This window comes from Embiotoca jacksoni, unplaced genomic scaffold (assembly GCF_022577435.1).
Source record: "Embiotoca jacksoni isolate LCO1_2020_lvr unplaced genomic scaffold, fEmbJac1.0.p SCAF_36, whole genome shotgun sequence".
Lineage (NCBI taxonomy): Eukaryota > Metazoa > Chordata > Actinopteri > Embiotocidae > Embiotoca > Embiotoca jacksoni.
Window position 1 is genome coordinate 854,512 of NW_027185388.1, and position 27,500 is coordinate 882,011.

The 27,500-nt window shown below is 42.4% G+C and overlaps 3 protein-coding genes and 2 non-coding genes across 7 annotated transcripts; 3 read left to right on the forward strand and 2 right to left on the reverse strand.

Moving 5' to 3' along the window:
- Positions 1-2,783: 2,783 nt before the first annotated feature.
- On the forward strand, positions 2,784-2,857 carry trnai-aau (transfer RNA isoleucine (anticodon AAU)). The gene has a single exon. It is a non-coding gene; the product is annotated as a tRNA-Ile (tRNA).
- A 235-nt stretch (positions 2,858-3,092) lies between these two features.
- trnaq-cug (transfer RNA glutamine (anticodon CUG)) lies at positions 3,093-3,164 on the forward strand. Its single transcript has one exon. It is a non-coding gene; the product is annotated as a tRNA-Gln (tRNA).
- A 111-nt stretch (positions 3,165-3,275) lies between these two features.
- Positions 3,276-9,383, reverse strand: exosc9 (exosome component 9). The gene is made up of 13 exons (XM_069165991.1): positions 9,113-9,383; positions 8,039-8,193; positions 7,608-7,702; positions 7,353-7,472; positions 7,120-7,222; positions 6,885-7,022; positions 5,918-6,000; positions 5,692-5,824; positions 5,159-5,247; positions 4,923-5,069; positions 3,947-4,113; positions 3,789-3,864; positions 3,276-3,709 (listed from the first exon to the last, which is right to left on the reverse strand). Exons 2-13 carry the CDS (start codon positions 8,102-8,104, stop codon positions 3,646-3,648), a joined length of 1,281 nt encoding a protein of 426 aa, XP_069022092.1. The 5' UTR covers positions 8,105-8,193; positions 9,113-9,383; the 3' UTR covers positions 3,276-3,645.
- clgn (calmegin) lies at positions 8,900-19,833 on the forward strand. Its single transcript, XM_069165990.1, has 15 exons — positions 8,900-9,118; positions 11,678-11,962; positions 12,061-12,134; positions 12,238-12,296; positions 12,926-13,067; positions 13,197-13,278; positions 13,391-13,583; positions 13,666-13,855; positions 14,112-14,225; positions 14,317-14,473; positions 15,112-15,327; positions 15,475-15,591; positions 15,709-15,862; positions 16,012-16,199; positions 17,037-19,833. Exons 2-15 carry the CDS (start codon positions 11,678-11,680, stop codon positions 17,109-17,111), a joined length of 2,046 nt encoding a protein of 681 aa, XP_069022091.1. The 5' UTR covers positions 8,900-9,118; the 3' UTR covers positions 17,112-19,833.
- On the reverse strand, positions 18,809-24,034 carry scoca (short coiled-coil protein a). Of its 3 annotated transcripts, none has more exons than XM_069165995.1 (4): positions 23,826-24,034; positions 21,194-21,265; positions 21,033-21,113; positions 18,809-20,392 (listed from the first exon to the last, which is right to left on the reverse strand). In XM_069165995.1, the coding sequence occupies exons 2-4, from the start codon at positions 21,210-21,212 to the stop codon at positions 20,250-20,252; spliced, it is 243 nt and encodes an 80-aa protein (XP_069022096.1). In that variant the 5' UTR covers positions 21,213-21,265; positions 23,826-24,034; the 3' UTR covers positions 18,809-20,249. The 3 variants fall into 3 exon arrangements, with proteins under 3 accessions (XP_069022096.1, XP_069022094.1, XP_069022093.1); XM_069165993.1 differs by lacking the exon at positions 23,826-24,034 and adding an exon at positions 22,949-23,058; XM_069165992.1 differs by lacking the exon at positions 23,826-24,034 and adding an exon at positions 22,330-22,535.
- Positions 24,035-27,500: the final 3,466 nt, after the last annotated feature.

Sequence of the window (27,500 nt, forward strand, 5' to 3'; positions counted from 1 at the left end):
GGGGTGACATTTCAGACCAGGTGCCCGAAGAAGACCGGTGAGAGGAGGGGGGTGGAGGGGGGCAAATACCCCGCTAGAAATTTAAATTAAAAAAAACTCAAGAGTAGAGCAGAATCGAGTTAAAACCAATGAAGAGCGGTCGAAACCCGGCAGTCGACATTTTAACATTGTGCAGCACAAATAACATAAATAACACGTTTTTTTTTGTTTTTTTTTTAATATCTTTTTGTAAGTGTCTCTGGTTTATTTGTTTATTTTCCAGCCGTACCTAGAAAGAAGAAGGAATATTTCTTGAAGGCTGGTGTGACGTGTTCGTTTTTCAGGGGGACCGTTCGCAGCGGGACAACCAATTACCCGGGCAGCCGGGGGCCTATTATTAGCAGCTACAGTATCGCTTGCTTTGAAACCCGAACCCGTGCGTCCACCTGCTAAAAACGTACCTTCCTCTGAACCTGCGGATCGTTTCGTTACGTCACGGCCGCCTCCGCCTCGGACAGGGACGCCCTTTTTTTTTTTTTTTCGACGCTCTGAAAACATCACGCTTTTTTCATTAACCTGAAAACCGGACCACGGTTTCCGATATCCTTTTTTTTTTTTTTTTTTTTTTTTTATTGGTCCTTGGAGCCTCAGCGTCCCTCCCTGAAACAAAGTCGAAGCCACTCGACATAGCTGGTTGTTTTGCCCCCCCCGCCAAAAAAAAGCTCAAATGTCGTCTAAGTGGCAAAGTGTTGGACCAGAAGCCATAAAACGAAACGTGGTCACATGAGAGCTTTTGCTCTTTCGTAGTCTGTATTAATAGTTCTTGTCTGGGGTGTTGATGATGCCCACCGGCCTTAAGTACTGCTCTTTGTGTTAGCGGCACGGATTTTCTACCTGGTTTCCATGGCGATATGAATCACGACGGGAGCCCGAACCGCGTTCCCTGCTGCGCCCCACACGGGCCTGTCAATCAAACACACGCCCACCAACATAGTGCTATTTGAGGCATAATATTGAATTAATGGTGATTATTTTCAGATGGATCACCAGAGAACTAAGAAGAAGGAGTGATTTAAGCCAATGGCACCATCTTGATATGAGGGGAAAAAATTTTATTAGCCATGTATTTCATGACAGAAGTTGAATGGGAGTCTATGGAGCCGGAACCTTTTCGGGAGCCGACCTCTAGTGGCCCTCGGTGGTATTGCATTTCCACATTAGCCTCATTTTTTTCAGACCCGGAAGCTACGTCCGCTTCTTTGCCCCGTCTGTGGTCCAGACTCGGATATTAAATGTGGTTCAAGCTGTTTACGTCACGATGAAGTTGACCTTTGACCTATTCTGTTTATCGGACCTGTTTTATTAGCCCAAAACTTACGTTGCTCTACTTAAAACAGGGGACATGGACCCACTTTCTTTGAAATTCATCCGAGATTTATTGCTTTAAACCACAAATATCAAGTCCACAGGATTCATCCTCTGAGAACCATGAACACCTTTACAAGTTTCAATGCTAAACGCAGCAGTTAAGTAGATGTTTAGATATTTCAGTGGATAATAATAGAAAAGTGTGAGCTTACGAGCGACGCTCGAGGGGAAACTCAGAGGAGTCTTTTAGGATTCATCTTCTGGGGACCACGACCAAAAGCTTTTTGAAGATTTTTAGTTACGCCTCTAGTGGAAGGAAAATCTCAATAAGCAAATCACAGTAAATGAAATAAACATACAACATGCAGAGCTGCTGATATTTACAAGACTCAATTTTCACATTAACTCCGGGCTAAAGAGCACGTAAACACACAATAACACAAAACGTAGAGGAACTATTACATAATTTATGTTCTTGAAAATCTTCCTGAAGAGGGTTTGGATGAATCGGGTGCTTGTGTTGTTCCGGGAAGTGTTTTATTACGCTTGAATGAGATTTTGGCACCGAGTGAGTGGAACATTAAAGGAAGAATAATCACACCGAAGCCACTTACACAAATCCTTGTTTGCCAGATCATTAAATAGTTATTTGTGTAATTCATAAATTTTACGATTGCTAACAGAATTTGGTTTTGCTCCAGGGTTTAAAAATGTCTATAAATCAGCTTTATTAAACTGTCTGTCTGCACATATGTTGCAAATTTCTTTTATTTTTTTTCTATATTGTTGTCATATATTGCAGGAAATAACACGTTTTTATATAGGCTATCTCTTATTCTTCTGATTTTTTTAGTTTTTCATATAATTTATCTGTTCTTAAATTTATTGTAAACTCTAACATTGACTCCAATTTCAATGATCAATGAAGTATTTCATCAAGTAACATTGATTTCACAACAGTAATCCTTTTCTGTGATCTCTACATGTTCAGTCCTGTTTTGTGTACTTTCTTGTTGTTCTTAATTGGATAATTGATCGTTATAAATACCTTAATTTATTTATTTTGAATTTTTAAAAAAATTGAATGTCCAGTGTTTTAAATCCCCGGTCAACAGCGGTGTAGGATCTGTATTTATTTAGGATAAGGCCTTTGAGATTCATCATTTGAAAGATGTGCAGGAGGATAAACAGTTTGAGGTGATTTAAATTTTATTTAAGTTTTTAAGCAAAGTGGAAAAGGACCATAAAACGTATTCAGGAGACCGTGTTGTGTGACAAAGAAGGAATTTACCCTCTCTGTTAGTCGAAGGTGATTCAGCATTAATTTAGCTATTAAAAGTAATAAAAAAAAAAAAGGAACAATAGCAAATCAAATGAAAGGCTTGGTCACGGTACGGATTTTCTTTTTAAAATGTGGGGTTTGCACGGAGAAGCATGGCCGGTTAGCTCAGTTGGTTAGAGCGTGGTGCTAATAACGCCAAGGTCGCGGGTTCGATCCCCGTACGGGCCATCATCTGTTTTCTTCCATGATGGTTGATTACGCTTTTGGCTGCTGCAAACGCCGAATATAAAATGTAATTCTTTGCTTACGAAGCACATGTGTGATTGACAACGTAAGTATATTTCTCAGCAGAACATAAATATTTAGGAAAATAGTACACGCGCATCAATGTAATACACTAACTTATATTGCGTAATCGCGTTGTAAACTAATTAAACCGTAGATTCCCCACGTAAGCAGCGGAGGTTCCATGGTGTAATGGTTAGCACTCTGGACTCTGAATCCAGCGATCCGAGTTCAAATCTCGGTGGAACCTGTCCTTTTTTTTTTTTTTTTTCTTCCTTCATCCAGTCGTTAACATCACTTTATACTATGAAAACATAAGTCTGCTGTCATCACAAATACTTTATACAGACAAGAAATAACGTCAGCATAATATATTTAATTTCATGTGTCACACGTTTTGATTCAAACCAGAAAAACTGTAAAAACATTTTTTATCTTTTTAATTTTATTCATAAACAGCACTGAAAATCACTTTTTTCTCTTTAAAAATTTTACTTCACAAACATAACAGAGAAATAAAAGTCTTCTTAAACACCCCACTTTTGTCTGAGAATAAACATCCTTTAACTGTTAAAATACATGTCACCGATAATTGTCATTTACACATTTCAGAGCCAAACAAAAAACGATTACAAACAAGAAGCAAACTTTGTTTTGTTTCTGTAATGCAGTCTTTGGAGAAATGACTCCCAAACTCTTATTCTAGCAGGACATTGTTTATCATGAGGAACTCATTTATTCTGCCTTTTCTTGGATGTTGCTGCCCCCTTCTGGTGAGAACTGGAGCCTGTATTTCTGAGAGAAGGAAAAAACATTTTTTTTAAAATTAAAAACAACCCAATAATATTTAAAGTACTTCCTCAGCTGCACTTACTTAGACGTTTTGTCTGGTTTCTCTGGATGAAGAACGACCACCTCCTCCTCTTCACTGTCTGATATCTCAACCACATCTGTAAGAAGAAAAGAAAATTGTGACAGTGTCCCCCTGCAGCCATAACACATATATATTGGAATAAAAGAAAATGTAATAACCTCCTCTGCTCTCCTCCATCTTTGTTACTTTTTCCAGCTGCTCTTCGCCACTGTCATCTTCTTCCTCTTCAGCGTCGTCATCCTCCTCCTCCTCCTCCTCCTCCAGTCCCCAGGTGTTCTGACCCACCTGTCCGACACCTGGGAACGGCACCACTGGGGATGCTACTCTGGTGTGTACGGTTAAAGGCGGCAATATGTCATTTTTAAAAAAAAATTTTTATGTCAAACACTTAGAAAATTAACTAAAATTATCCAGACAATGAAAAAAAATAGTATATAGTTTTGTCAAAGACGTGGTGTGTTGCACAGACGTCAACTGAAGTTAGATTTAAGTTTGCCTTGTAATACCACCTTCTACCACAAGGTGGTACGGTGAGTCACTGTAGCGTTCAATCTGCTCTGAGTCCAACCAGAGAGGAAGAAAAAGTGCACTCTAACGTCTTTTTATACATTTTTAAATTTTTATATACCACAAATAAAAAAACATTTGAAAAGGCACCAATATATGGATTTTACTGCGGCTGCTTTCTTGCTTTGAAAAACTGAAATAAACAAACTATAATGGAAACTACAAGCATGAACGAACCAGCAGGTTTTTTTTTTTTTTTTAGTTGTCTAAAAACAACTGGGTGCATAAAATGTAACTTTTACAACCCTCAGTTACAGAAAAAAAATAATAATTTAACAGCAGGGCAAGAAAATGTAAATTCTGCAAAAGTGCTTAAAACTCTTGACAGCCGGTGTTACGCTAAAATTGGTCCCCCCCCCCCCCCCCCCTGCTCTCCCGTCAGATTCTGTGACCTACCCTGTTATTGTCACAGATTTCAGTTAAACACCGAACTGAGAAATGCTATGGTGACTCACTATCGCCCCCTTAATGTACAAACTGGTATTACAAGAGGGGATTTAACTCTTATGAATGACACCTTTAAAAGAGGACAAAACAACACGTTTTCCGCGCCGTAGTTCAGGATACGTCGAAGGCGGGGCTTCGGCTTTCCGGACGATGTCGTCGACTCTCTCGGCCACGTCCGTCATCTCCACCGGCGTCTCGTCCATTTTCAGCGCCGTGATTCGCTCCTGAGGCATCGACTCTGCGAAGCCGCACCTACCGCCGGCCTTCCTGTTAAAAAAAAAAAAAAATTATTTAGCTTCTTTTAAACGACTCAATTTGCATTTTTAAGACTGACGAGCGGATGCTTCACTGCTCACCTGGCTGTCTTGTCGTTCAGCAGGGCTTGGTGGATGAGCTCCGTGATTTCAGACACTTTGACGCTGGCTATTTTACTGCACCTCATGACCTGCAGCAACACAGACAAAAAAACAAAAGCAGATTATACAATTTCTCCTGTTTTTCCTCAACGATGCGGTTTTTTTTCTTTTCTTTACGTTCTTCCAGCTGAATATTTGAGCTTCACCGTGCAGAACGATGGACGTTCACAGTTTAAAACTGGAGGGATGTTTTTTTAATTTTTATTTTATTCACCTGTTAAAAAGGGGAAACTTTCTCTGAGCTCAGTGTTAAACTGATTTTTTTTTTTAAGGGGCGGGGGGGCCTTTGAGCATGATCTGTGACATCACAAATAGTTCGGCCACATCCTTGGTGGAATTCAAGTTACATGAGTAAAAACAATATCCGACACATAATTATTTAAAAGTGTAGAGTTATTTTAGATGCATTTAAAAAAACAAAAACATGAAAGGCTTCTTTAAAGTTTTGGGGAATACGCAGAGCCCCCTCTCACCTGCTCTTTCAGCAGCATGATGCCCCCGCTGGACTGGATGGAGCAGATTTCTCGGTGTTTGTTCATGGCGATCATCAGCAGGCCGTCCATCACTCGCTCCTCCCGCTCGCACGGGTCCACCAGCAGGTAAGTTCTGACAGAGACGGGAGGGGACGACGTTTACAAAACAGGACGTTCAAAAAAAAAAAAACATCCACACAGGAAACTGAAGACGTGGTTTTCTCACCCCTGTTGGAAGAAGGAGAAGCTGACGCTGATGGGCATGTGGTAGATGCTCAGAGGAATCGGGTCTCTCTCCTCCGCACTGTACTGAGGAGGCGCAGTCGGTAAATAATCAGACAAAAGTTTAAGACTGACAAATATACAGTATCTTCTGTGTGTCAACAAATGATTAGAGATTTTGCTACGAAAGTTATGAGGGAAAAAAATAAAAATATTCACGCATGATTAGTTTCACAATAATGAAGGAAATTTATTCAATTCTTTGTCACACGAGATTTCGGTGCGAATAGAAGTCAAATTGGCATTTTGAAATAAATAAAAGAAATACATTGAAAAAAAATCTCTATATCTCCATGTATAATGTGAAATGTGTGATTATTATTAGTAACATAAGATTTGGATGAACTTAAACTAGTTATCATTATCATCATTCTGTTCCAAATTTTTTATCCATTTTGAATGATTTATTTTGATAATTAATTTAATTTTTACTAAAAACTAGTTATTGCCGTTTCCATTTCAGTAAAAATTCAAAGAAAGAAATAAGGCCACGCATGTCAGTTAACATGAAGCTGGCTGTGATCCACTGATGAAAACTTTTATTTTACAGCGTTACAAACTGAACGTGTCTGCGGCGACGTTAAAAACATAAAAAATAAAATAAAATCAAGAGCAGCGCACCGTTATTGACGCGTTTGCCATTAAGCAGCCAGAGAAGGGTGAGCGGAGCTAACTGTGAACTGTCTGGTGTGACACAAGAGACCCGTTTTTGATTTCTAGGAACTGAAGTTCGAAAAACTGAAGCTGCAATTACAGCTTCTCGCCACAGGCGCCGCCAGAGAGACGAGAAACAAACAAAACAAAACAAAACAAAACAAAACAAAAAAGGCAAAGTCAACGGTGAAACGGGTTAAATGGCCGGGAGAGCGCCCGCGCGCATCGTCCCGTGTTTTCCACACCGCTGAACTCACCACTATGACCTCCTCGCCCTGGATGCCGACGTCGGGGCGTCTGAAGTGGGACAGCGCGGTGATGGCGGCGACGCTGGAGGCGTCCATCAGGTTCCCGTCATTGTTCAACATGTGGACGTCCACTCGGATCTGCCACACCTGAACAACACATCATCATCATCATCATCATCACAGGGGAAGAGGTTCCTTAATTTGTGTGTCTTGTGTGTGTGTGTGTGTGTGTGTGTGTGTGTACCTTCTCTCCAGACACCACACACAGGGACTCCGTATCGATGCACTTGGAGTTCCTCAGGCATCTTTCCAGCTGTCTGTTGAGCTTCACCGACAACTCAGACTGTCTGCAGAGAAAGTTAAAAAAAACAACAACAAAAAAACACCACAGATTTATTTCCTAAGAAAATAAAACACTTTCTGCTAGGAAAAAAAAGAAAAGAAAAGAAAAAGTAAACCCAGTCTTGTTGTCCTCACCTTCCGGGCTCGAACGCCGGAGAGGCCATGGGCGACAGCTCGATGTTGAAGAACATGATTCCCTCGTTGGGTCGGCTCTCTTTAGGCGCCACCAGCTCACAGGACACCTGGGCCATGACCCTGTGAAGTCCAACATTCAGGGTGATGATTTAAAGAGGAATTAAAAGTGGTTACTGAGCAGACACTGCAAAGATTATTATTATTATTATTATTATTATTATTATTGTTGTTGTAAACATTTGACTGCAGGTTCACCTGGTTTGACCCAGCTCCACAAAGCAGCACCCATAGTCGGTCCCAAACGTGATCTTGATCTTCCTGTAGTCGTAAGTCTGTCGTCCGTCCAGGCGCTGCAGGAGGACAGAAAACCGTGAATGAATAATAATAATAATAATAATAATAATAATAATAATAAACTTTATTTGGACCCCTTTCATACAAGAAATGCAGCTCAAAGTGCTTTACAGCAAAATAATTACATGCAGTGGTTCACGTAAAAAAAAACAAGATATAAAAGAACATTTCAAAATATAGAATATAAATGAGATGGAAGTTTATACAACAACAACAAAACAAGCAGGACGTCATCATTTAAATCTAACGAGGCAAATTCAGGACATTGTAAACCTTTAATTTAAATAAATGAAAATGATGTTATTCTGCAGTAAACAGATGCAGAGACGCACCTTTTTCTCTTCGATGGCTTTCAGCAGGAAATCCCGCTCACAGTTGGACAGCGGCGTGTCCTTCATTCTGCCGGCTGTAATCTGCAGTTAATAAGTTCCGCAGAAAAATTCACTGTACCAACGAGCATGTGGCCGCCATCAATGTTTTCTGAGCTCTGACCCGGAAGTGGAAAAAGAAAAACACACCACAGTAAAACAGACAGACGGATTACGTACGTTGTCATTTGACTTCCTTAAATCAGTTGTTAAGTTAGATAACGTGTGTTTATTATAATAAATATCTATCCTATATTGTATTAGAACACTGTGAAGAGTTTAAAATAGAATTTGTGAATAACCGGCTTTTATTTTGAAATCCCGTTGCCGCGAGATGTTCTGATACCTTCAAGAGCCCGTAAATAGCTCGTAATTTTGTAATACAAATGTGTTTTTATTAATCGAAGGAATTTGGAAACTTCAAATGGTTGTCTTTTATTCAAGTGCTTTTGTTTTTACGTGTTTTTTTTTAACGATGATAAAAAAAATGACCAACAGTTTGTATGCTGGAAGTTAATAAGCAAACAATTCAAAAAAGATATATATATATTTCCCAACCAGCTCATAAATCTTTTTTGTTTGTTTGTTTGTTTATCACTCGCTGACTTTTGCAGTGTAAAGTTGAATGGGTTGAAAACTCAACAAGTAAAATGCCTCAACACTTAAGTATGTCTCTACTCCTCCTTTAATTATCAACAGTTCTCAAAATATACGTTGTTGGTTTTGTTTTTTCCAATTGTCTCGTGGAACCGGAAGGCACCATTCAACGTTTTTCCAACGGAGCGAAGTTGCGCATGCTCAGTTGCAAAAGGGACTCGCTCGCAGCCATCAAACCGTGGACGAGTTTACCCGGGCCGAGCTGTCATCCGCGGTCCACAGCTTTCCCCCCCCCCCCCTCCCTCTCTCTCTCTCTCTCTCTCTCTCTCTCTCTGTCCAGCCGCGGCTCTTTCCCAACAAACGCACGAGATTCTTGTTGTTTTGTTTTTGTTTTTTCCTGTTTGTCTGGACGTGAAGAAGAAGGTTAATCGTGTTCCTCACCAGAAGGTTTGTGTTGTGTCTCTCCATCTCCTGCTCGCGCGACGTCGCTGCTAACTTAGCACGCTAGCCGCTCGCTCGCGCTTCCATTCATTTCTGCACGCCTCGCGAGACGCTTTCTCCTCCTCCTCCCCCTTTTTATTTTATTTTTTTTAAAAAACGTTAACATTCAATTTCCGTTCGCCTGCTAACGTTTCACCGCGTTTAATTAGACCGTATAAACACTTATTAGTTGACTGCGGGAGCTTTTGTTTTGTTGGTGCGCGCGCGCGCACCGTTTCGCCGCGAGCTAACGTTAGCTGCTCGGCGGAGCAGGTGCTGCAGCCGCTCGTTGTGAAGGAGGTGGAGGAGGAGGTGGAGGTGGTGGTGTTTTTTTTTTTGGACGTTGCGGTGCTCGCTGGCAGCCATGTTAGCTCCACAGCCCTGCCTGTCCCGTGACCTTTTTTTAATTTGGGCTCTTTGCACGACCACAGAGGCCGTAACCGAAATAAGAGCTCGTTGGGCATCACTGGATGTAAGCTTGAATGAATGGAGGTGGGGTGTAGAGGAGGTGGGGGGGGGGGGGGGGTAAAACTGTTAGTTTAGCACAAACTGAGGATTTAAAAAAAAATATATATATATATATATATATATATATATATATATATACGTTATTTATATGGGACCTTTCATGCAAGAAATGCAGCTCAAAGTGTTTCACAGCAAGATAATTACATGCAGCGTTTCACTTAAAAACAGAATTTAAAGGAACATTTAAAAAAAATATATATATATATATAGAAAATAAATTAGATGCATAAGAAACAGATCAGATGGTTGCACTAGTTAAAGAAGATTTGTTTTGAGCTTTGAGGACTACGGTCGGTTCCTTTCCCTGTATATTTGTATATTTGCTTGGTCATAATGGAGATGTGAGCTGTTTTAGTGACACTTCATCAGACTGTTGACGCAACAAAACTTTAATGGTAGATCTTACCGGTGTAACTTGTTGGTCTGAAATCAGGAAAGAAATAACCAACAAAGATGTCTCTGCTGGAAAAGGCAGTACATACATTTCTTTCTTTTTTTAATTTTTTTATTGCCTAAATAAAAATTGGGGTGCTTACCGATTTTTAAGGGCAGTTTAAAAATAAAATAGTAAATAAAAGTAGCCTAATTAATGCATAAAGTTGCTGTTTTTAACCTGACATGAGTCCAGATTATAGTGCATACAGTCATCACCAAATTTGTGCCAACAGGGCTATATACAATAAATATTTTTTTTTTTTTAAATCACAGGACAGAATACCTTTTGTATTTTATTCTGCTCTTTATCGTCTTATATGTTTAAATGCTTGAGTTGACTGATAAATTGAAAACGTACTCGAGTTATATACGCAGTTGTGTGCATGGCAGAGTTTGTGTGAGCGGGTCGGACACGTCGATTGGGTTACTGGTGGTGGTGGAAGTCCTCAGCTCGGTTCACAACATGTTTTATTGACACGTCATGTCCAGGACAGGACGGCTGTGGCTTCAGCGCAGTTCATTTTACTGATGTGCACACTGCCAAAGAACTAGTAACGAGTAATTTTGCATAATCATAGCCTGAGTCGGGCCGTCACGATTGTGAAATTTCAGCCAACGAATAATTGTCAAACAAATAATTGCAATTAACAGTTTAACTGTCTTTTTTTTTCCTGGTAATTTTATACCACTTTTATAGTTTTGAATCTTATTATAGTGTATAATAATAAAATCTATTCAGGACTCTTAACATCCCCTATTCTGTTTTTTTTTGTTTTTTTTAATATATATATATATTCTCACGTTTTTAATCAGCTCTTTATGGACTGTTGGATCCATTCAGGCCCCACCCAAAAAAAAAGCAAATAAATAAGCTCCAATCTGATCACTTTCCGAGATCAAATATCTCCTCTCTGTGCGACTTGCTCCTCATCTCCTCCTTTTGATCTTCCGGCATCTCTGTTGTTGGCAGACACAACAACACCAGTATGGGAATTGAAGTTAATGAGGATTTTGAGGAAAGCGTGCTGCTGCCGCTGTCTGCAGCGATGCCTTTCATTTCCCTGAGTGAGCAGGTGTGAGCCGATCAATGGGAGGTCATTGAAGCTGTTGTTTGGTTGTAATACACACCGTTATTCAGCAGATTTTAAATGCATATTAATCCTCTTGCACGTACCGGCTACAAATTAGGAATTAGTAGTGTTTCAGAGAGGCAGATTTATTTATTTTTAAAGCACAGATATATATATACATTTTTTTTTTATCCGGTGGGAAAGTCTTACACAGCAGAAAAGGTGCCGAGTTTTAAAAGGGAATCATGTGACGAGGTTCAGATGTGATGTGAGGACACGTCAAGTAGGACTGTGCACTAATGTGACCTCCATCCCATTTTAGTTTTCCCTCTAACCGGCACCCACCCACCTACTCATCCACCCACTCATCCCATCCTCTTACACTCCCGCTATTTATATCGCTGACACCACACACACACACACCACGCCCTGTGTCTCTGTTATCTCACACTTTCTTCTCCCTCCCACTGTCACGCCCCGTCCCCCGCCGCAGATGAAGTTGGACGGAGGTTGGATGTGGCGCCTGCTGCTCCTGTCCTCCCTGGCCGCGGCGGCCGCGGCGGCCCACGGGAACCCGTCGCAGGCGGAAGTCTTGGACCTCGATGACGAGTTGGGCTTGGACGATGAGGAGCTGGAGGTTCTGATGGCCGAGGACGAGGAGGAGGAGGAGGAGGAGGAGGAGGAAGTGGCGGCGATGGATGAAGAGGAACACGACGACACGGACCAGAAGGGCGCGGCAAGCGGGAAGGCCGGAGGCGAAGCCGACGTCTCCTTCCAGGTCAGGACAGGGTTGTAAATCCAGTAAAGGTATAAAAAAAAATAAGTGAAGTTATAAGTGTGTTTGGGATGTTTGACGTCTTTTTATTACGTCCTCAGGTGACGTACAAGACTCCCGTTCCCACCGGAGACGTGTACTTTGCGGAGACGTTCGACGATGGATCGCTGGGCAGGTATTACCCGACACGATTACCCACACGAGCTGCTAGAAAATGCTGCCGTACGGGAAGCCCTCGGTGAGTGATCGGGATGAACTTGTGATGTTGATCTCCGCAGATGGCAGGTGTCCAAAACTATGAAGGAGGACACAGATGACGACATCGCCAAATACGACGGTTTGTTGCTGATCCAAATATATATATATATATATATATATATATCTGTGTGTGTGTGTTTTATGTTTAACCTCACACAGACTCGGTTTTCCGATTCAGATAAGAGATTTACAACATCAACGTGTTTTCATTTACGTCGCCTTGGCAACGGCTCCTTTTGGTCGTAACGCTTAACTTGGCAGCATAACTGGCGAGATTCGAGGTCGCAACGCTTCAGACACTTCGACGGCGTTTGTCACGTTCCGTGGAGTACTACGAGGACACATCCGCACTGAAACGTTTTTCCATTTTAAAATGGCGTTTTGTAACCAAGACCATCTCCGTCTGTCGAAAACGGTCCGACGCTTCCACATTCAAGGAATATCTCCATTTTCCGTCGGTGGATCTTAAGCTCGGGGGATGTTTTACTCTGAAGTGTAGCGTGGACGCCGGGCGCAAATATAGGAAAAAGTTGCGTATTTTAAAAACTCATTAGTGCGGATGTTAAGCTGCAACCACACAACCCGGCAATTAAGCAGGAAAAACATGATTACAACCCATTAAACTGACTCCTGCGTTGGCGGAAATAAAAAGAAAATAATCATACTTCATTAGTACTACATGTGTTGACCGTCCCTCTCCGGCTGCAGGGAAGTGGGCCGTGGAGCAGCTGAAGGAGAACAAGGTCCCGGGAGACCAGGGTCTGGTGCTCAAGTCCCGGGCCAAACACCACGCCATCGCCGCCATGCTGGACAAACCCTTCGTCTTCCAGGATGAACCTCTGGTCGTCCAGTGAGTTCACACACACACACACACACACACACACACACACACACACACACACACACACGTCGTCTCCGGTCACATTTACTACGATGAGCAGTGGCCAGTTCAATTCTTTTGTTGTTGTTCTGCTTGCAGGTACGAGGTGAATTTCCAGGACGGTATCGACTGCGGTGGAGCGTACATCAAACTGCTCTCCGACACCGGCGGTCTCAACCTGGTTAGTGAACGTGTTTTTAATAATAATGTTGTTTTTTTTAACTCGGTAAAAATCTGTCTGGACTTCAGCTAAATGGACCCAATATTTATTCCTTATATTTAAATCACCGTAGGAGCAATTCCACGACCGCACCGCCTACACGATCATGTTCGGACCCGACAAGTGCGGCGAGGACTACAAGCTGCACTTCATCTTCCGCCACAAGAACCCTCTGAACAAAGACACGGAGGAGAAGCACGCCAAGAGGGCCGACGTGGACCTGAAGAAGTTCTACACGGACAAGAAGACCCACCTCTACACGCTGGGTGCGTTACGGGTGTTTCAACTGGATTCTTTCCTGGCTTCACGTACCTCTCTCACTTCTTTTTTTTTCTTTCTTTCCGTCAGTCCTGAACCCGGACAACAGCTACGAGTTGTTCATCGACCAGTCGAGCGTGAGCCGCGGCAACCTGCTGCTGGACGTGGTGCCGCCCGTCAACCCGGCCAAAGAGATAGACGACCCCAACGACTCCAAGCCGGACGACTGGGACGAGCGGGCCAAGATCCCCGACCCCGAGGCCGCCAAGCCCGACAACTGGTGACTGTAACCTCCTTTCTTAGCAGACAGAACTGTACACACACACACACACACACACACACACGGTGGCTAGAACCCATTAGCTAAAGCTTTTACCCATAATGCCGCTCTGGGGGAAACCACAAGAGTCACTTAGTGGAGTGGTCGAGTTCTTAAAAAAAAGCTTCTTTTTATCCTATTTTAGAGACTAAAATCATAGTTTGGTCCCAGTTTTGACATGTTTGAATGTAAAGACCAACCTTGATGTGTGCCCCAGGGACGAGGACGCCCCCGCAAAGATCGAGGACCCCGACGCGTTGAAGCCGGAGGGCTGGCTGGATAACGAACTGGAGTTTGTCGCCGACCCCAACGCTGAGAAACCAGAGGACTGGTAAAGAAGCTTCGTCCAAACCAGCCTGTTATATCCCGGTGGTTGCACTGAGGACCGACAGCTGTGTCCTCCTCCTCCTCTGTGTGTGCAGGGACGAGGAGATGGACGGAGAGTGGGAGGCCCCGCAGATTCCCAACCCGGCCTGCGAGACGGCCCCCGGCTGCGGGGAGTGGAAGCGTCCCATGATCAACAACCCCGAGTACAAGGGCAAGTGGAAAGCCCCGCTGGTGGACAATCCCAACTATCAGGTAACAGCTGAGGTTCAGTTTTTGCTAAATTGGTTTTATTTTATTTATTTATTTATTTTTTTGCCCATTTTGTGTTTGTTATTGTTATTTTCCTACGTTGTGCTGTAGCTATAGATTATGTATATAAAAGTGGACGTAGTGAAAAATTAGGCAGATGCGAAAGTGCCTTAAACTGCCTTAAACTGCAATACCATCTTGTGCCACTAGAAGTTGTCTCCATAGACTCCCATTCAACTTGTCATAAAATTATAAAATTTCTCTCCAAGTTATTTCGGCTAACGTCACTCCTTATTAGTTTTCTGGCGGTCCATCTGAAAATAATCCGTCATTAATTTAAAAAAAAAAAAAAAAGCTTTAAAAAGTTGTGTTTTTGCGAGTGTGTATCTGTTTGATTGACAGGCCTGCGGTGCAGTCAGGTTACGTCTTATCGGTGGGCGGGGCGAAAGTATCGGCAGGTTTCCAATCAGATTGCGTCAGATCCGCCGCTCGAAAAATAGCTTTTAGTTTTTCTACACGGGTCCTTAAAAGAAATCGCACACTTTACTTAATGAATCGGGTTGTGTTTTCTGTTTTAAGAGCTCGAGTGACGATGACGCAGCACAATTATTCCCCTCCACATCCTTTCGTCCTCTCTTAAGGGAGTCTGGAAGCCGCGCAAGATCGATAACCCGGACCATTTTGAGGACCTGCAGCCGTTCAGGATGACGGCGTTCAAGGCCCTGGGCCTGGAGCTGTGGTCCATGACCTCGGACATCTACTTCGACAACTTCATTATCACCTCTCACAAGGAGGTGGCCGACCGCTGGGCCTCGGACAGCTGGGGGCTGAAGAAACTGGTGGCGAGCGCTAACGAGGTCAGTGGGTGCTTGTGATTTAACGCAGGACTGCCAGCTTTCTGTGACGATAGATAAAGACTCGTGAATGCTCACAGTTTGTTCCTGCTTCTCTGGTTTTCTTTTCTCCTCCCTCCTTCTTTTCTTTTTTTTTTTTTTTTTAAACAGCCGGGGATTTTCGCCCAGCTGTTGATCGCCGCAGAGGAGCGACCGTGGCTCTGGGTGATCTACATACTGACGGTCGGCCTGCCCGTCGGACTGACGGTGCTCTTCTGCTGGCCGAAGGTACCGAGAGAACCGGCTGCTCGCTTTTCACTCTGATCGCGTTCACGGATTTAACGCTGAAAAGCGCGCCAGAAATCCTCCCGAAGCTGAAAACTGTCTGTGGAAATCTGTCCCCAGAAATCCGAGGACGACTACGTGTACAAAAAGGTGGATCTGCCCCGGGCCGACGTAGAAGAGGAGGAAGAGGCGGAGGAGGACGAGGAGGAGGAAGAGGTCGCGGCAGATGAGGAAGGCAAAGCAGCTGAGGCTGCAGAAGGAGCGCCAGCTGCAGGTGAGGGAGGGGAGGAGGAGGAGGAGGAGGTGGTGGTGAGGGGGGGAGGGGGTCAAAACACGGGACGCTGGTTCATCTGTTCATATGTAGTTTTACTGCTGCATCGTTCCGAGATCGTATTTCTTCATCCCCCTTTTATTCTCCTGAAGCCACAGAAGGAGCTGAGGAGGAGGGCGACGGTGCAGAAGCAGGAGTGGACAATTTAGAGGGAGACGATGACGACGAAGAAGAAGAAGAAGAGGAGGAAGAAGAGGACGAGGAGGGAGAGGAGGAGGAGGAAGAGGAGGAGGAAGGAGAGGAGGACAGCAAAGCTCCAGAGAGAACATTAGAAGATGAGGTTGGTGTGGCAGGATGAGCCGCTGTGATGGATGAGACACTTTCTTGTGGGCCAAAAAAAAAATCTTTCTGTTTTTGTAATGTTTTTTTTTTTTTTACCAAAAATTAACTTTAAAATCTAGAATTGAATATCAGAACAATTAAAACATGACTCTTTAATCTGCGTAATTATCTTATCTCGCAGAAATTATGGTGCAGAAACAGCTTAAATTTAGTTACGTAGGAAACACTAACCACATGAGCACCATCAGGAGAGAGAACATCATTATTTTGCGTAGATAAGACAGGATGGTGTAAAATGATGCCATAAAACAATATTTGCGGTTTTTAGTCTTAGTTTCAGTGAGAATAGTTTTTTTTTGCACTAAATAATAAAGATAATAATCAGGAGCTTGTCAAATGCCGTTGTGGTTCAAAACAAAGAAGGTGCAGACCAAACTTGGAGCTCCAAATAAAATCAAAAAGTTAAAAAGATTATAAATAAAATATTTCTGTGATGTGCAGTTTGATTGTTATTGTAAGAAGTGAACATAATTCTCTTTATCAGGTCGTTGTTTAAAAAAAAAAAGTTGGGTTTTTTTTACTTGAAAATTTTACTAATTTACCTAAAACGAAATCACAAAAATGGTATTTTTGAGGAAAGTCGCAGTTAAGTCGAAGTGTTGATCGCAACAAAAACTCGACGTGTTCGTGTCGTGTTCACAGTTTGACCCCCAGGTGGTAGAAAGGGGGGGGGGGGGCCTTCAGGATTAGAATCTGTTTAAAATGCTGCTGGTTGATAAGTATGACATGAATGCCACATGAATTTATTAATTCGTTCTTATGTCTTGTCCTGCAGCCGAAGGAGGACGGAGACGTCGCCAAGGAGAGCCACAAACAAGCCGTGAGGAAGAGGAGGGTACGGAAAGACTGAGGGAGGCGGAGCCCACGCCGACTCGTCTCCTTTCTACCCCCCCCCGACGGGGAGGAGGCTGAAGGGGCCCCCGTCTCCCCGCCCGCCTCCCCGAACGGGCGCAGCATGTATTTCCTCCGAATAAACAAAACAAAACAAAAACAACCTGCGGTCCCCCTCGGCTCCACCCACCTCCCTAGGCTCCGCCCCCCCACGTCTCCTATCCTCCCTCCCTCGTCTCGTTTTCTTCCCTCTTCCTGTCGTCCACTCGTTTCGACTATCAGATAAGAGATTTGTGCATTTAGCTGCCCTCTCCCCCTCCCCCCTCCCCCTTTGTCCATTTTGGGGCTTCCATGCTTCCTTCATCCTCTCTTATAAGCCATCGCTGTCAAAAATGCCTGTCAGCCTAAACAATAAGCCCCGCCCCGTCTCCGGTGTCTGTCCTCTTCTCTGAATATCGTCGCTCTGTCTCCCGTCTGCGTGAAGGCAGCAGGGAGCGTCCGCCGCCACTCGTTCGTCAACCTTTTTTTTTTTTTTTTTTTAATCGCAGCATATCATAAGAGGGGAGGGGGAGGGCTTCGTCTCCCGAGACGTTTCATTCTCGTGTCCTCGTATTTTATTTTATTTATTTTTTTTGGAAAAGAACGAGTTCGAAGGGACGAGAGTTCCTTTTCCCCGTTTGAGATGGTTTCCGGGTTTCGAGAGAAGGCGAGAGGACGCCGGGGCTGCGAGGAAGGCCGTGCGAGATGTTACTGCAGCGTTCAGGACATTTCAGCAGAAATATATCGCCTCACGTTTAAGATTAAAGATTACCTCTTTTAAAATAAAAAAAAAACAAAAAACAACAAACTGGATGTTCTGTTTAGATTTTAGGTAGTTTGTAATGAGCATCATTTACTTTTGTGCATCTTTTTCTTTTTTTTTTTCTAAGTTTTAGCAGTTTATATATTAAAGGATTAGCACTGATAACTCTATTTATTGGTTTTGATTGATTTATTTTATGCCAGTAATAATAAAGATTTAATATTGCAGTGTTTTGAGTGATATGAAGGCAGTTTTCTTAAATTATACACCACTGATGTGCTTACTTTGAGCCGAGGTCTGTGACATTGTCGACTCTTTCGGCAGAAGTAGATCATATTTAAATCCTCGGCCATCGCTTGTCAAATATGTTTGTTTTTTCCCTCCTTAAACCTGTTAAGACGTGTCTCATTCAGTCGGCTTTCCCAGATTATCTCCACCAGCTGGAGGTCCGGTCCTAGTTCGTTGCCTGGGAAACCAGCGTTAATTTGTTTTATATTATTGTCTCGAGTTTTTTGTAGTTCACCTTCCTGCCAGTTGGTGGCAGATATCCCTGTTTACTTTTGTTTGCAAATTGTACATTGCTCTTGGAAATAAAACTTATTTAATACAAAAAAAAAAAAAAAAAAACATTGGACCCAAAAGTTTGATTTAAATGAGAAACGTCATGTTAAGTCCAGTTCGGATAAAAAAATAAATAAAATTGTGACACGACGATTTGAAGCCGGCGGTTTAAGGATTGTAGGATTTGGTGGCATCTAGTGGTGAGGTTGAAGATCGCAACCGACCTAACACCCCTCTAAAATCCTACTCGCACTGGTCCTTTAGTTTTTATGATATACATTATTTTCTTCTTCTTTATTTTGGATTTCATGTTTTCTTGTGCAGGTGACAAAAAGACGGCGCGGTGAAAGAAGTGATCTTAGGATTTTTATTAAAACCAAAAATGTTTAAAAGGCAAAAGGTGCAGAGTGTCTACACACAAAGACGAGGATGGTACCGGGGTGTGTGTGTGTGTGTGTGTGTGTGTGTGTGTGTGTGTGGCATATTCGGCATGCCAGAAACAAATGCTCCTGTACAACTGTTAAAAATATCAAAATAACCTCAATAAATTACAGCATATACAATGTTCAGCCTTCCCTCCCTGTCAACGACTCCTTCCCTTCTTCGTTTTCCACGATAATTAGCGAACTGCAGGATATAAATTTCATCACATTATACTTTTCATCCTCGTCCCTTTTGTCTTTTCTTTTTTTTTTTTAATCGGAGCGTTTTACGTATTCCAGCGGATCAATAACACTCGAGGCCTCTTTGCTGCTTTTGTTCCTGCAGATAAAAGGAGGGAGAGCATCTCTTTCCTTTTTCTTCCCCGCTCGTGGTCGTTTGTCCCGTCGCCGACACGGGGAACAAAACCGAGTTTGGGCTGAAAAGACTTTATAAATTTTAAAGGGGAAGGAAATCTTATTTCAGTTAAAACTTTCACGCAGTGCGACTTTCTGTGCTTTTTACTTCAATTGAGTTCGAGCTCTCCGGTTTTTTTTCCTCAAAATCCAGTACGTCCGCCTACTTTCCTGTTAAAAAGCTTTATACAGTCTGCAAATAGTGATTATTGATTTAAATACATCTCATTAGATTATGCTCATCTGTCAAACAAAACCAAACATTTTAAGTTATACATGCCATCCAAATACATTTATCATTCTCCGTAATACTGCTTCTAAGTGGAGGGATACGCTCGTGCTTCACACAGACGTGATGACGTCCCAAAAAAAAAAAAAACTCAGATCCAGCTGTCATACAAAATATTTTACAAAAATAAATTAAAAAAAAAAAAAAAAAAAAAAGATTAAACCGGTGCTGAGGATGTAACTTTTTTTTTTTTTTTAAGGGGTCAAGTTTGAGGCAGAAAACACTTTGTCAGAAAAGTTAAAAAAAACAAAAACTCGACAGGAAATCGAGACGGTCCTCACGAGGAGAACCGAGCAGAAGAAAAACTTCAACACTTTGTCTAAAGGGGAGCGTTAAGGAGGAACTGAAGGTACAAACAACCTTCGGCCACTTCATGGATTTATTCTGCGTCTGGTTTAGTGTCAGTGGTTAAAGGGGGGAGGGGGGGGGGGCGTCCAGGTCAGCCCTGGGCCAGATTTAACATTTATGACAAAGTCAGTTTATGTTACTGATGATTAAATTGATAGCGTTGACTCAGTTAAGCGGTTAAAGAGTAAAAAAAAACCAAAAAAACTCCTCACCCCTCCCTCCCCCACCTCTCCTCCCCCCGCGATGGGTTCCCTCTCTCGGCTGCCGGCCCAGGACTTCACCCGTTTTTTTGTTTTTATTTTTATTTGGAGAGACACGCGCTCACTTCCTCTTGCTCTTGGTGTCGGTGGTCTGGAAGACGCTGGAGGCCGACATGAGGTTCTCGATGTACTGACCGAGGACCTGGTTCTCCGACTTCAACTTCAGGTTCTCCTCCTTGACGGCGTCGACTCGTGCCGACAGATCTGGAAACGCAGGAGGAGAGAACAGGAAGCTGAAAATTACTCAGCCGTCCATTTCGAAATGCACTCGGCCTGTCTGGGTGGTTTTTTTTTTTTTTCTTCTTCTTCTTCTTCTTCTGGACAATGCGTAAAAATCCCGCAAAGTTATTATGATGTGCACAAAAAGGTTTTTTGGTTTTTTTTTTGGTTTCTGTTCCCGTTTTTTAATTTAGTCGACGTTATGTACGTTACTTTTTTGTCAAAAAGAAAGAGGGGGGAGGGCGTGGGGGAGGTGATCTAACTCCAACCGATTGGAAAACCTGACACTACTACGCCCCGCCCACCGATGGCTGTCAATCAATCAAACAGACACGCCCCCCCCTCCCCCCAAAAAAAATCACAGCTTTTTAAAGGGCCTATTTTCTACTTAATGATGCAAATATTTTCAGACACAAACTACCACAAATAAATTCTCAACCTAAAGGGAAAGACTCCAGGAGTTCAAATGGTTTCGGTTCCGTTTCATTTGTTATTTATTTTTCTTTGGTGCCAACATTTATCCCCCAACTGCAGCTTGTAATTTGAATTTTGTGATCTTTTATGACCTCAAGGCCAATTTTCCCCATTAAGTTGTGGTTAAATTGAATCCAGAGGTTCGGTTTACCTTCCAGCGTGTGCTGAAGCTCCAGGACTTGATTTATTAACCTCGTCTTCTCCTCCATCTCCACCTGGTTCTCCAGGTCTCCTGGGAAAACAGACGCGAAACATCACACCGCATATCGCCGGCGACGCGGAACAGAAACCCTTAACGTGAGGAAGACCTACCGTCTATGTCGCAGTTCATGATGAAAAGCTCGTCCTCCTGTTTAGTATACAGGGCTGCAGATCCACCGTCCACTGGAAGGGAAGACGTTCAGAAAGTTAGGAACTGGTTTTTTATTTTCAAACAGCTGATTCTAGTTCATTCAGTTATGATAGAAAAAGACGGTGCTGCATTGGAGCAGCCGGAGGGACACGCGCGTCCTCTCGTACTTCCGCTGGCTATTTTAGGTGCATAAAACGCATAAGATGCGCACATAAGTGTTACTAATGGAAGTTAATGGACTTAAATACGCAACCCGTGTCCTTAACCTTAATCCTCCCACTACAGAACGACCAATCACAGACGAGGCGTCCCTCCCGCCGATCCAATCAAGCGCCAAGCATTGAGAGAAAAGAAGTGTTGTAATTTGTTCAGTCCTGAAGTTGGACCTGGATTTAAATTCATCGTAAAGATGTTGCACTTAGTATAATGGACATTTTAAAATTGAATGAAATTTCAGAAACTACAGATTATTCCCATTTTCGATATCAATGTCTTTTCAAATGTGTTTTTTTTTTTTTTTTTTAATTTATAAAATATACTCAAATGAAGGAAATAGCTGCTCGTCTATTAAAACGCTTAAAAAAGGTGCTTAAAAAAAACATTTAACTTGTTTTGTAACTGCAACGTATGAATATATACACTCTCATCATCACCTCACTCAGCCTAAAGGCTCCTTTTAAAATGCATATTGCTTTGTTCATATTTCAACTCTATTTGTGTTTAATTCAATCTGTTTTTTTTTATGCATCTCATTTATTTTCTATATTTTCAAATGTTCCTTTATATCTGTTTTCATGTCATTTTCTTGAGCTGCATTTCTTGTATGAAAGGTGCTATACAAATATAGTTTATTATTATTATTATTATTATTATTATTAATGACATTAATCGGGTGGAGGCTTATAAACCCACCGTTTTGTATTTGTTTGCCTCTCTGCACTGAATTTTATAATTTTGTAAAATCTAGTGTTTTGAATTTGTGCAAAATCAAATTACACTTTTTTTTGTTTTTGTTTGTTTGTTTGTTTGTTTGTTTCTCTGCTGCACAGGAACCCATTTTTTCAAAAAACCAGAAATAAAACAGAAAATAGCAAACCGTGAATCTTGTGTGATAAACGGCGGAGAGCATGATGGGAGCTAAACACACCGCACCCTGACTGAGGGTGGTGGTGTGATGGAGGTGGAGGCTGACCGACCAACATAGGAAAAAAAACAACAACAACAACAACAAAAACATGAATGAAACACATCTTTAAATACAGGCTGACGTCATTGAACCTGTAAACCACGAGGAAAGACGAATAAATAAATTGCCCCCCCCCCAAAAACAAACAAACAAACAAACAAACACGTTAAAGCAGATCGCACGCGGAACTGTCCGATAATGGGTCTTGTGTACATTAGCCGCGCTAGCTCCAATTTAGCTTAGCCGCGTCCAACGGCCCAAAACGGGAGGTTCGTGTCTCACCGCGAGCGAACAAACAAACTCGTCTTTTTAAGTCTCATATTTAGAAGCAACTCGCTGATAAATAAATATATTTATTTATTTTTTTTAAAAAACGCAGAGATTTCTAGCTGTGACGAGATAACTGCTACCGGCTAGCTTTAGCTTTCAAATAGAAATGCAGCTCGATAAAAATAAAATAATTTTTTTTTTTAAAGATTTTTAAAGACGTTCATTAAAACAACGAGCTCGTGCCAGCGATTAAACTCACCTAAAGCACAAACACACAAATAAAAGTCTTCTCCGTTTAGCGGAGTTAGCCTGTAAACACTGTGGTGATGATGAGGAGGAGGAGGAAGGAGGAGGAGGAAGAGGAGGATGACGGTACTTCACCCGGAGACCGCGTCATCGCTGCACGTCACCACACCGGCCGACAGGGGGAGCAACACACACCGTGGAAGGTACAGTACACGCACACGCACACGCACGCGCACCAGATCCACCGGATGTCCGACCAATCAGAGGAGAGGAACTGAGGAAATGAATATTAACACCTGTCTGGGTTTTTTTTATTATTTTTTAACAATACAAAACTGACGATACTGAAGATTATGAAGGTATTTCTGTGTCTTTATTATTATTTTTATTTTATTATTATTATTAAAAAAAAATTAAAAAAATTTGAAAGCAAATTTCTCGCACTGCAATTAAAAAAAAACGTAAATTTGTAAGTAAAAATATACAAACTGAGAATTAAATTATTAAATTACATGCAAAAACGTTATTCTCAGTTTATTTTTTTTTTTTTACTTACGAACTATGAAAACAGTTTTTTTTATTTTTATTTTTTATTTTAAGATGACGGAGAGGGACGAATGTGTCACGGTCATGTGACCCGTTCAACAATTACAACTTTTACCAGCTGTCATGAAGTGGTCAATGTACAACGGTGACGTCACACCTGACACACACACACACACACACACACACTGAAAACAGTTTCCGAAGAGGGATTCAGTCCTGAGAGTTCTCATCTAACATGTTAAGAAACATGTTTCCTCAGTTTGTTATTTGTGTTTTGTTGTTGTTGTTGTTGTTGTTTTTAAAAGATGAAGGACAGGAAAGGGTTAAGAGCAACTCGGTCGTACCTGTGTCTTCTCCCAGGGAGATGTTGGTGAACGTGCCGTCGTCATCCTCGTCCACCGCGGCCTGAGTCTCCTTTTCGTCCTCCAGCTTGGTCTCTCTTTGTTTGTTTGTTTGTTTGTTTGTTTGTTTGTTTTGTTTTGTTTTGTTTTATCTCACGGAGGGTCGTTCATTAGACCTCCGAGGCGTCCAGCTTCCGTCACTTTCTGTCTCTTATCGCTGTCTGTCTCTTGTCTTGGCCCTGCCTCCTCCTCTTCCTCCTCCTCCTCCTCCTCCTCCTCACACACACCTGCTGCTGCCCCGCAGTCATTCACGGTTACCTGCCCTACCTGCCCGGCGGCTCGGGTTACATAGTTGACTTGGGAACGGGTCACCATGGCAACCCGGTGGACCTAAACATGAAACAGGAAAAAGTGTCAAAGTTTAAGCTGCAGGCGTTATGAGTGTGTGTGTGTGTGTGTGTGTGTGTGTGTGTGTGCGCGTGTTTTGTTAATGGTTAAAATGACTGAGGAGGACATGAGTCGTATCTGTGTGTGCGGTCTGCCCCCTGGTGGTGGAAACCGACCACTGCAGGTTAGAGACAGTCCGCCTGCAGTGACTGTGCAGTTTACACGACACGGTCACGGGCCAGAGCTTGATGGACCGCTGGGTAGAGACTTTTATTCTTTCTTTAGGGGAAATTCATATGTCCTAATACATATAAATCTCTGTAAAAAATAAATAAATAAAATAAACAAACAATAAAAGTCAAAGTATGCGGTAATAGTATTTAATAATAGGAATTAAAAACAGGACTAACAACAGCAGGATCACTAAAATACAACCAAAGAGTAAATAAATGAATGAAATACAAAGTAGTTTTTAATTATTTTGTTTTGTAGATTTAATCTATTTTAAATTTGGATGCAACATATACTGACTGACATCTGATTTTTTTTTTTTAGTTGCTTTATGTTTTTTCAGTGTAATGACGTCTTTCAACCAGATATTGTGGTCTTCCTCAAGGGGGGGGGGGAAGGGAGATTGAGGGGGGGGGGGGGGGCTTTGTCATTTGTCATGGAAACGGGTCGAGTATCATCACGTGACTCAATGTTGATGACAGCCTAGTGAAAACCGGAAGAACCTGGATGTGGTTGAAAGTTCTGGGAAGATTTACAAAGTGAATCCTGAGAGGGAATTAAAAAAAAATAATAAATAAATAAATAAAAATTAGGTCAAATTCATCACTATTGACAAAATATTGTTACAACTGAGCAGAATAAAACATGTGATTTTCAATTTTTAGAGCTTTTATCTTTTAAAAACCTGTTTTGCACATAAAAAGGCCTGAATTCAGAAAAATTAACGAAATGACCTTCATCTCAAGAGGCAAAAAAAAAAAAAAAATTAATTACATCATCTCATCGTCTTCTGAAATATTTTAACACCACCGTTTTGGTTGCTTTTTTTTTTTGTTTGTTTGTTTTGTTTTCCGTCGATTGGATAAAAATTCGGAGCTTAATTTGGAATTGAATCCAGATCCGTTCATCTGTTGAATAATTGTGACACTAAAAGAAGTGCTGCTCGCTAATAATAGTGAGAAAGTACCGAAAATAATGCGCGCGAGCGTAATAACACCAAACAAGAGGAGGACTCGTGTATTTAAGTCTAGCCGGCCTGCAAATAACTACTTACTGTGCAGATGGCTTGAATTACTGCAAGCGTGTGGTTCTCGTGTCTGAAGCACAACGTGTTTGTCTCGTCATTTGTGTGTGTGTGTGTGTGTGTGTGTGTGTGTGTGTGTGTGGATTCATTCGCCCCATAAAAACGAGGAGAAACTGACATTTATAGGAAGCATTTTCACGAGGAAGGGAGAGTCGTTAACGCGCGTCGGTTTTTCGGTGATGATCCAAACCTGACCGTCACACTTCCTGCCTGATCAGCAGCTCCTTCTGCGCCCCTCCTCCTCCTCCTCCTCCTCCAACCTCCTCTTCCTCCTCCTCCTCCTCCTCCTCTTCCTCCCTCCTGCTGATCTCAGATCTGTTTTTATTTATCACTCACTCAGCAATTGAAAAGCGACGCTGCCCAAAAAAACAAAAAAAACAAAATAAAACTCGACTACCCCGAGATGGAGAGACAGTTGCGTGCGTGTTTATCAGTGTGGTGGCGGTTAGTGGGCAGTGATGGCTTCTAGCACCTGTGGCACTGCAGCCTCCCCCCTCCCCCCCTCCCGCGACAATTTGACCCTTTAAACACACACACACACACACACACACACACACACACACACACACACACACACACTCATAACACAGCTTGATTCTGGCCAAAAACTGAAGCCACCGAGAAACAAAGTGTGTGTGACCTTTTTTTTTTTTTCTGGCCCCCGTGAGCGTGAGTGTGTGTGTGTGTGTGTGTCTGTTTGTATTCTGGATGCTGTGTGTTTTCTCATTAAGTGTGTGTGTGTGTGTGTGTGTGTGTGTGTGTGTGTGTGTGTGTGTGTGTGTGTGTGTGTGTGTGTGTGGTTAATTATTGCGGCGCAGTGTCATCCAACAACCAGAGCAGGATCTGTGGTCTGATGAACAGCATCCACAACTTGAGGGAGGAGAGTGTGATCTGTTTTCTCTCTTCTCTCCCCCTCTCTCTCTCTCTCTCTCCCTCTCTCTCTCTCCCTCTCTCTCTCTCTCTCCCCGGTGATGGTCCACGGACCAGATGCCCACTTTGGCACCGACGCTCTGCCAGTGTTGTGCTACGTATGGGGCGCACACACACACACACACACACACACACACACACACACACACACACACACTGACACACACACGGGGAGGGGAAGAGGCTGCAGAAAAAGCACTCGTCCATCTGTCCGTCTCCCGGCTGCTCTGGTGTCGAGCACATCAGCATGTTCGTGTCTCACGCGGCGTCCTCGCCGTTGTGTGCGAGCGCGTCTGTGAATGAGTCTGACAGCGCGGAGGCTAAATTCAGAGCGGTGGAGAAAACCAAAATAGACATCTTCCTACGGTTCTTTCGACACTTCAGTAATCGTGGGTATCCGACAGCTTTTTAGCCCGGGCTCAGTTTTTAATTTAGAAAAATCAAGGACGAGAAACGTCTTTTTGAGAATTACAAAATGAAATCTGCGGCTTAAACATGGAATTTGACGCACAAACACACACACACACACACACACACACACACACACACACACACACACACACACACACACGCACACACACGTAAATGAAATGTGCAGATGAAGAAGGTGTAAAAGTTTCAGCTCTGTGTGAGGATGTTGAGATTTGTGTTTTGCAGTTCTGCTGTTTTCTACTGTTTTCTAAGGGATGTAGACCAGATGTTCAGAGACGGATGGACATGAGTACATTTGACATCTGTACTTGTCCTCGTAAGTAAACCCTAGGCAGAAATGTGCAGCACAAAAATGCTGCTTTCTGCCTTTGGAAAAAAAACAAAAAAACGCTTAAATTCTCGTGTGAGTGATCAATAATTGTCATGACTTTACTTTTTCTTTATAATATTGATAGTAATATTGATCAACTTTATTTGTGTTGCACCCTTCATACAAGAAATGCTGCTCAAAGTGCTTTACGGGTTCTCTGAGCTGAACACGACACAGTGCTTCACATAAAAACAGATATAAAAGGAACATAAAAACATTTAAAAATGTAATTTAGATATTTATG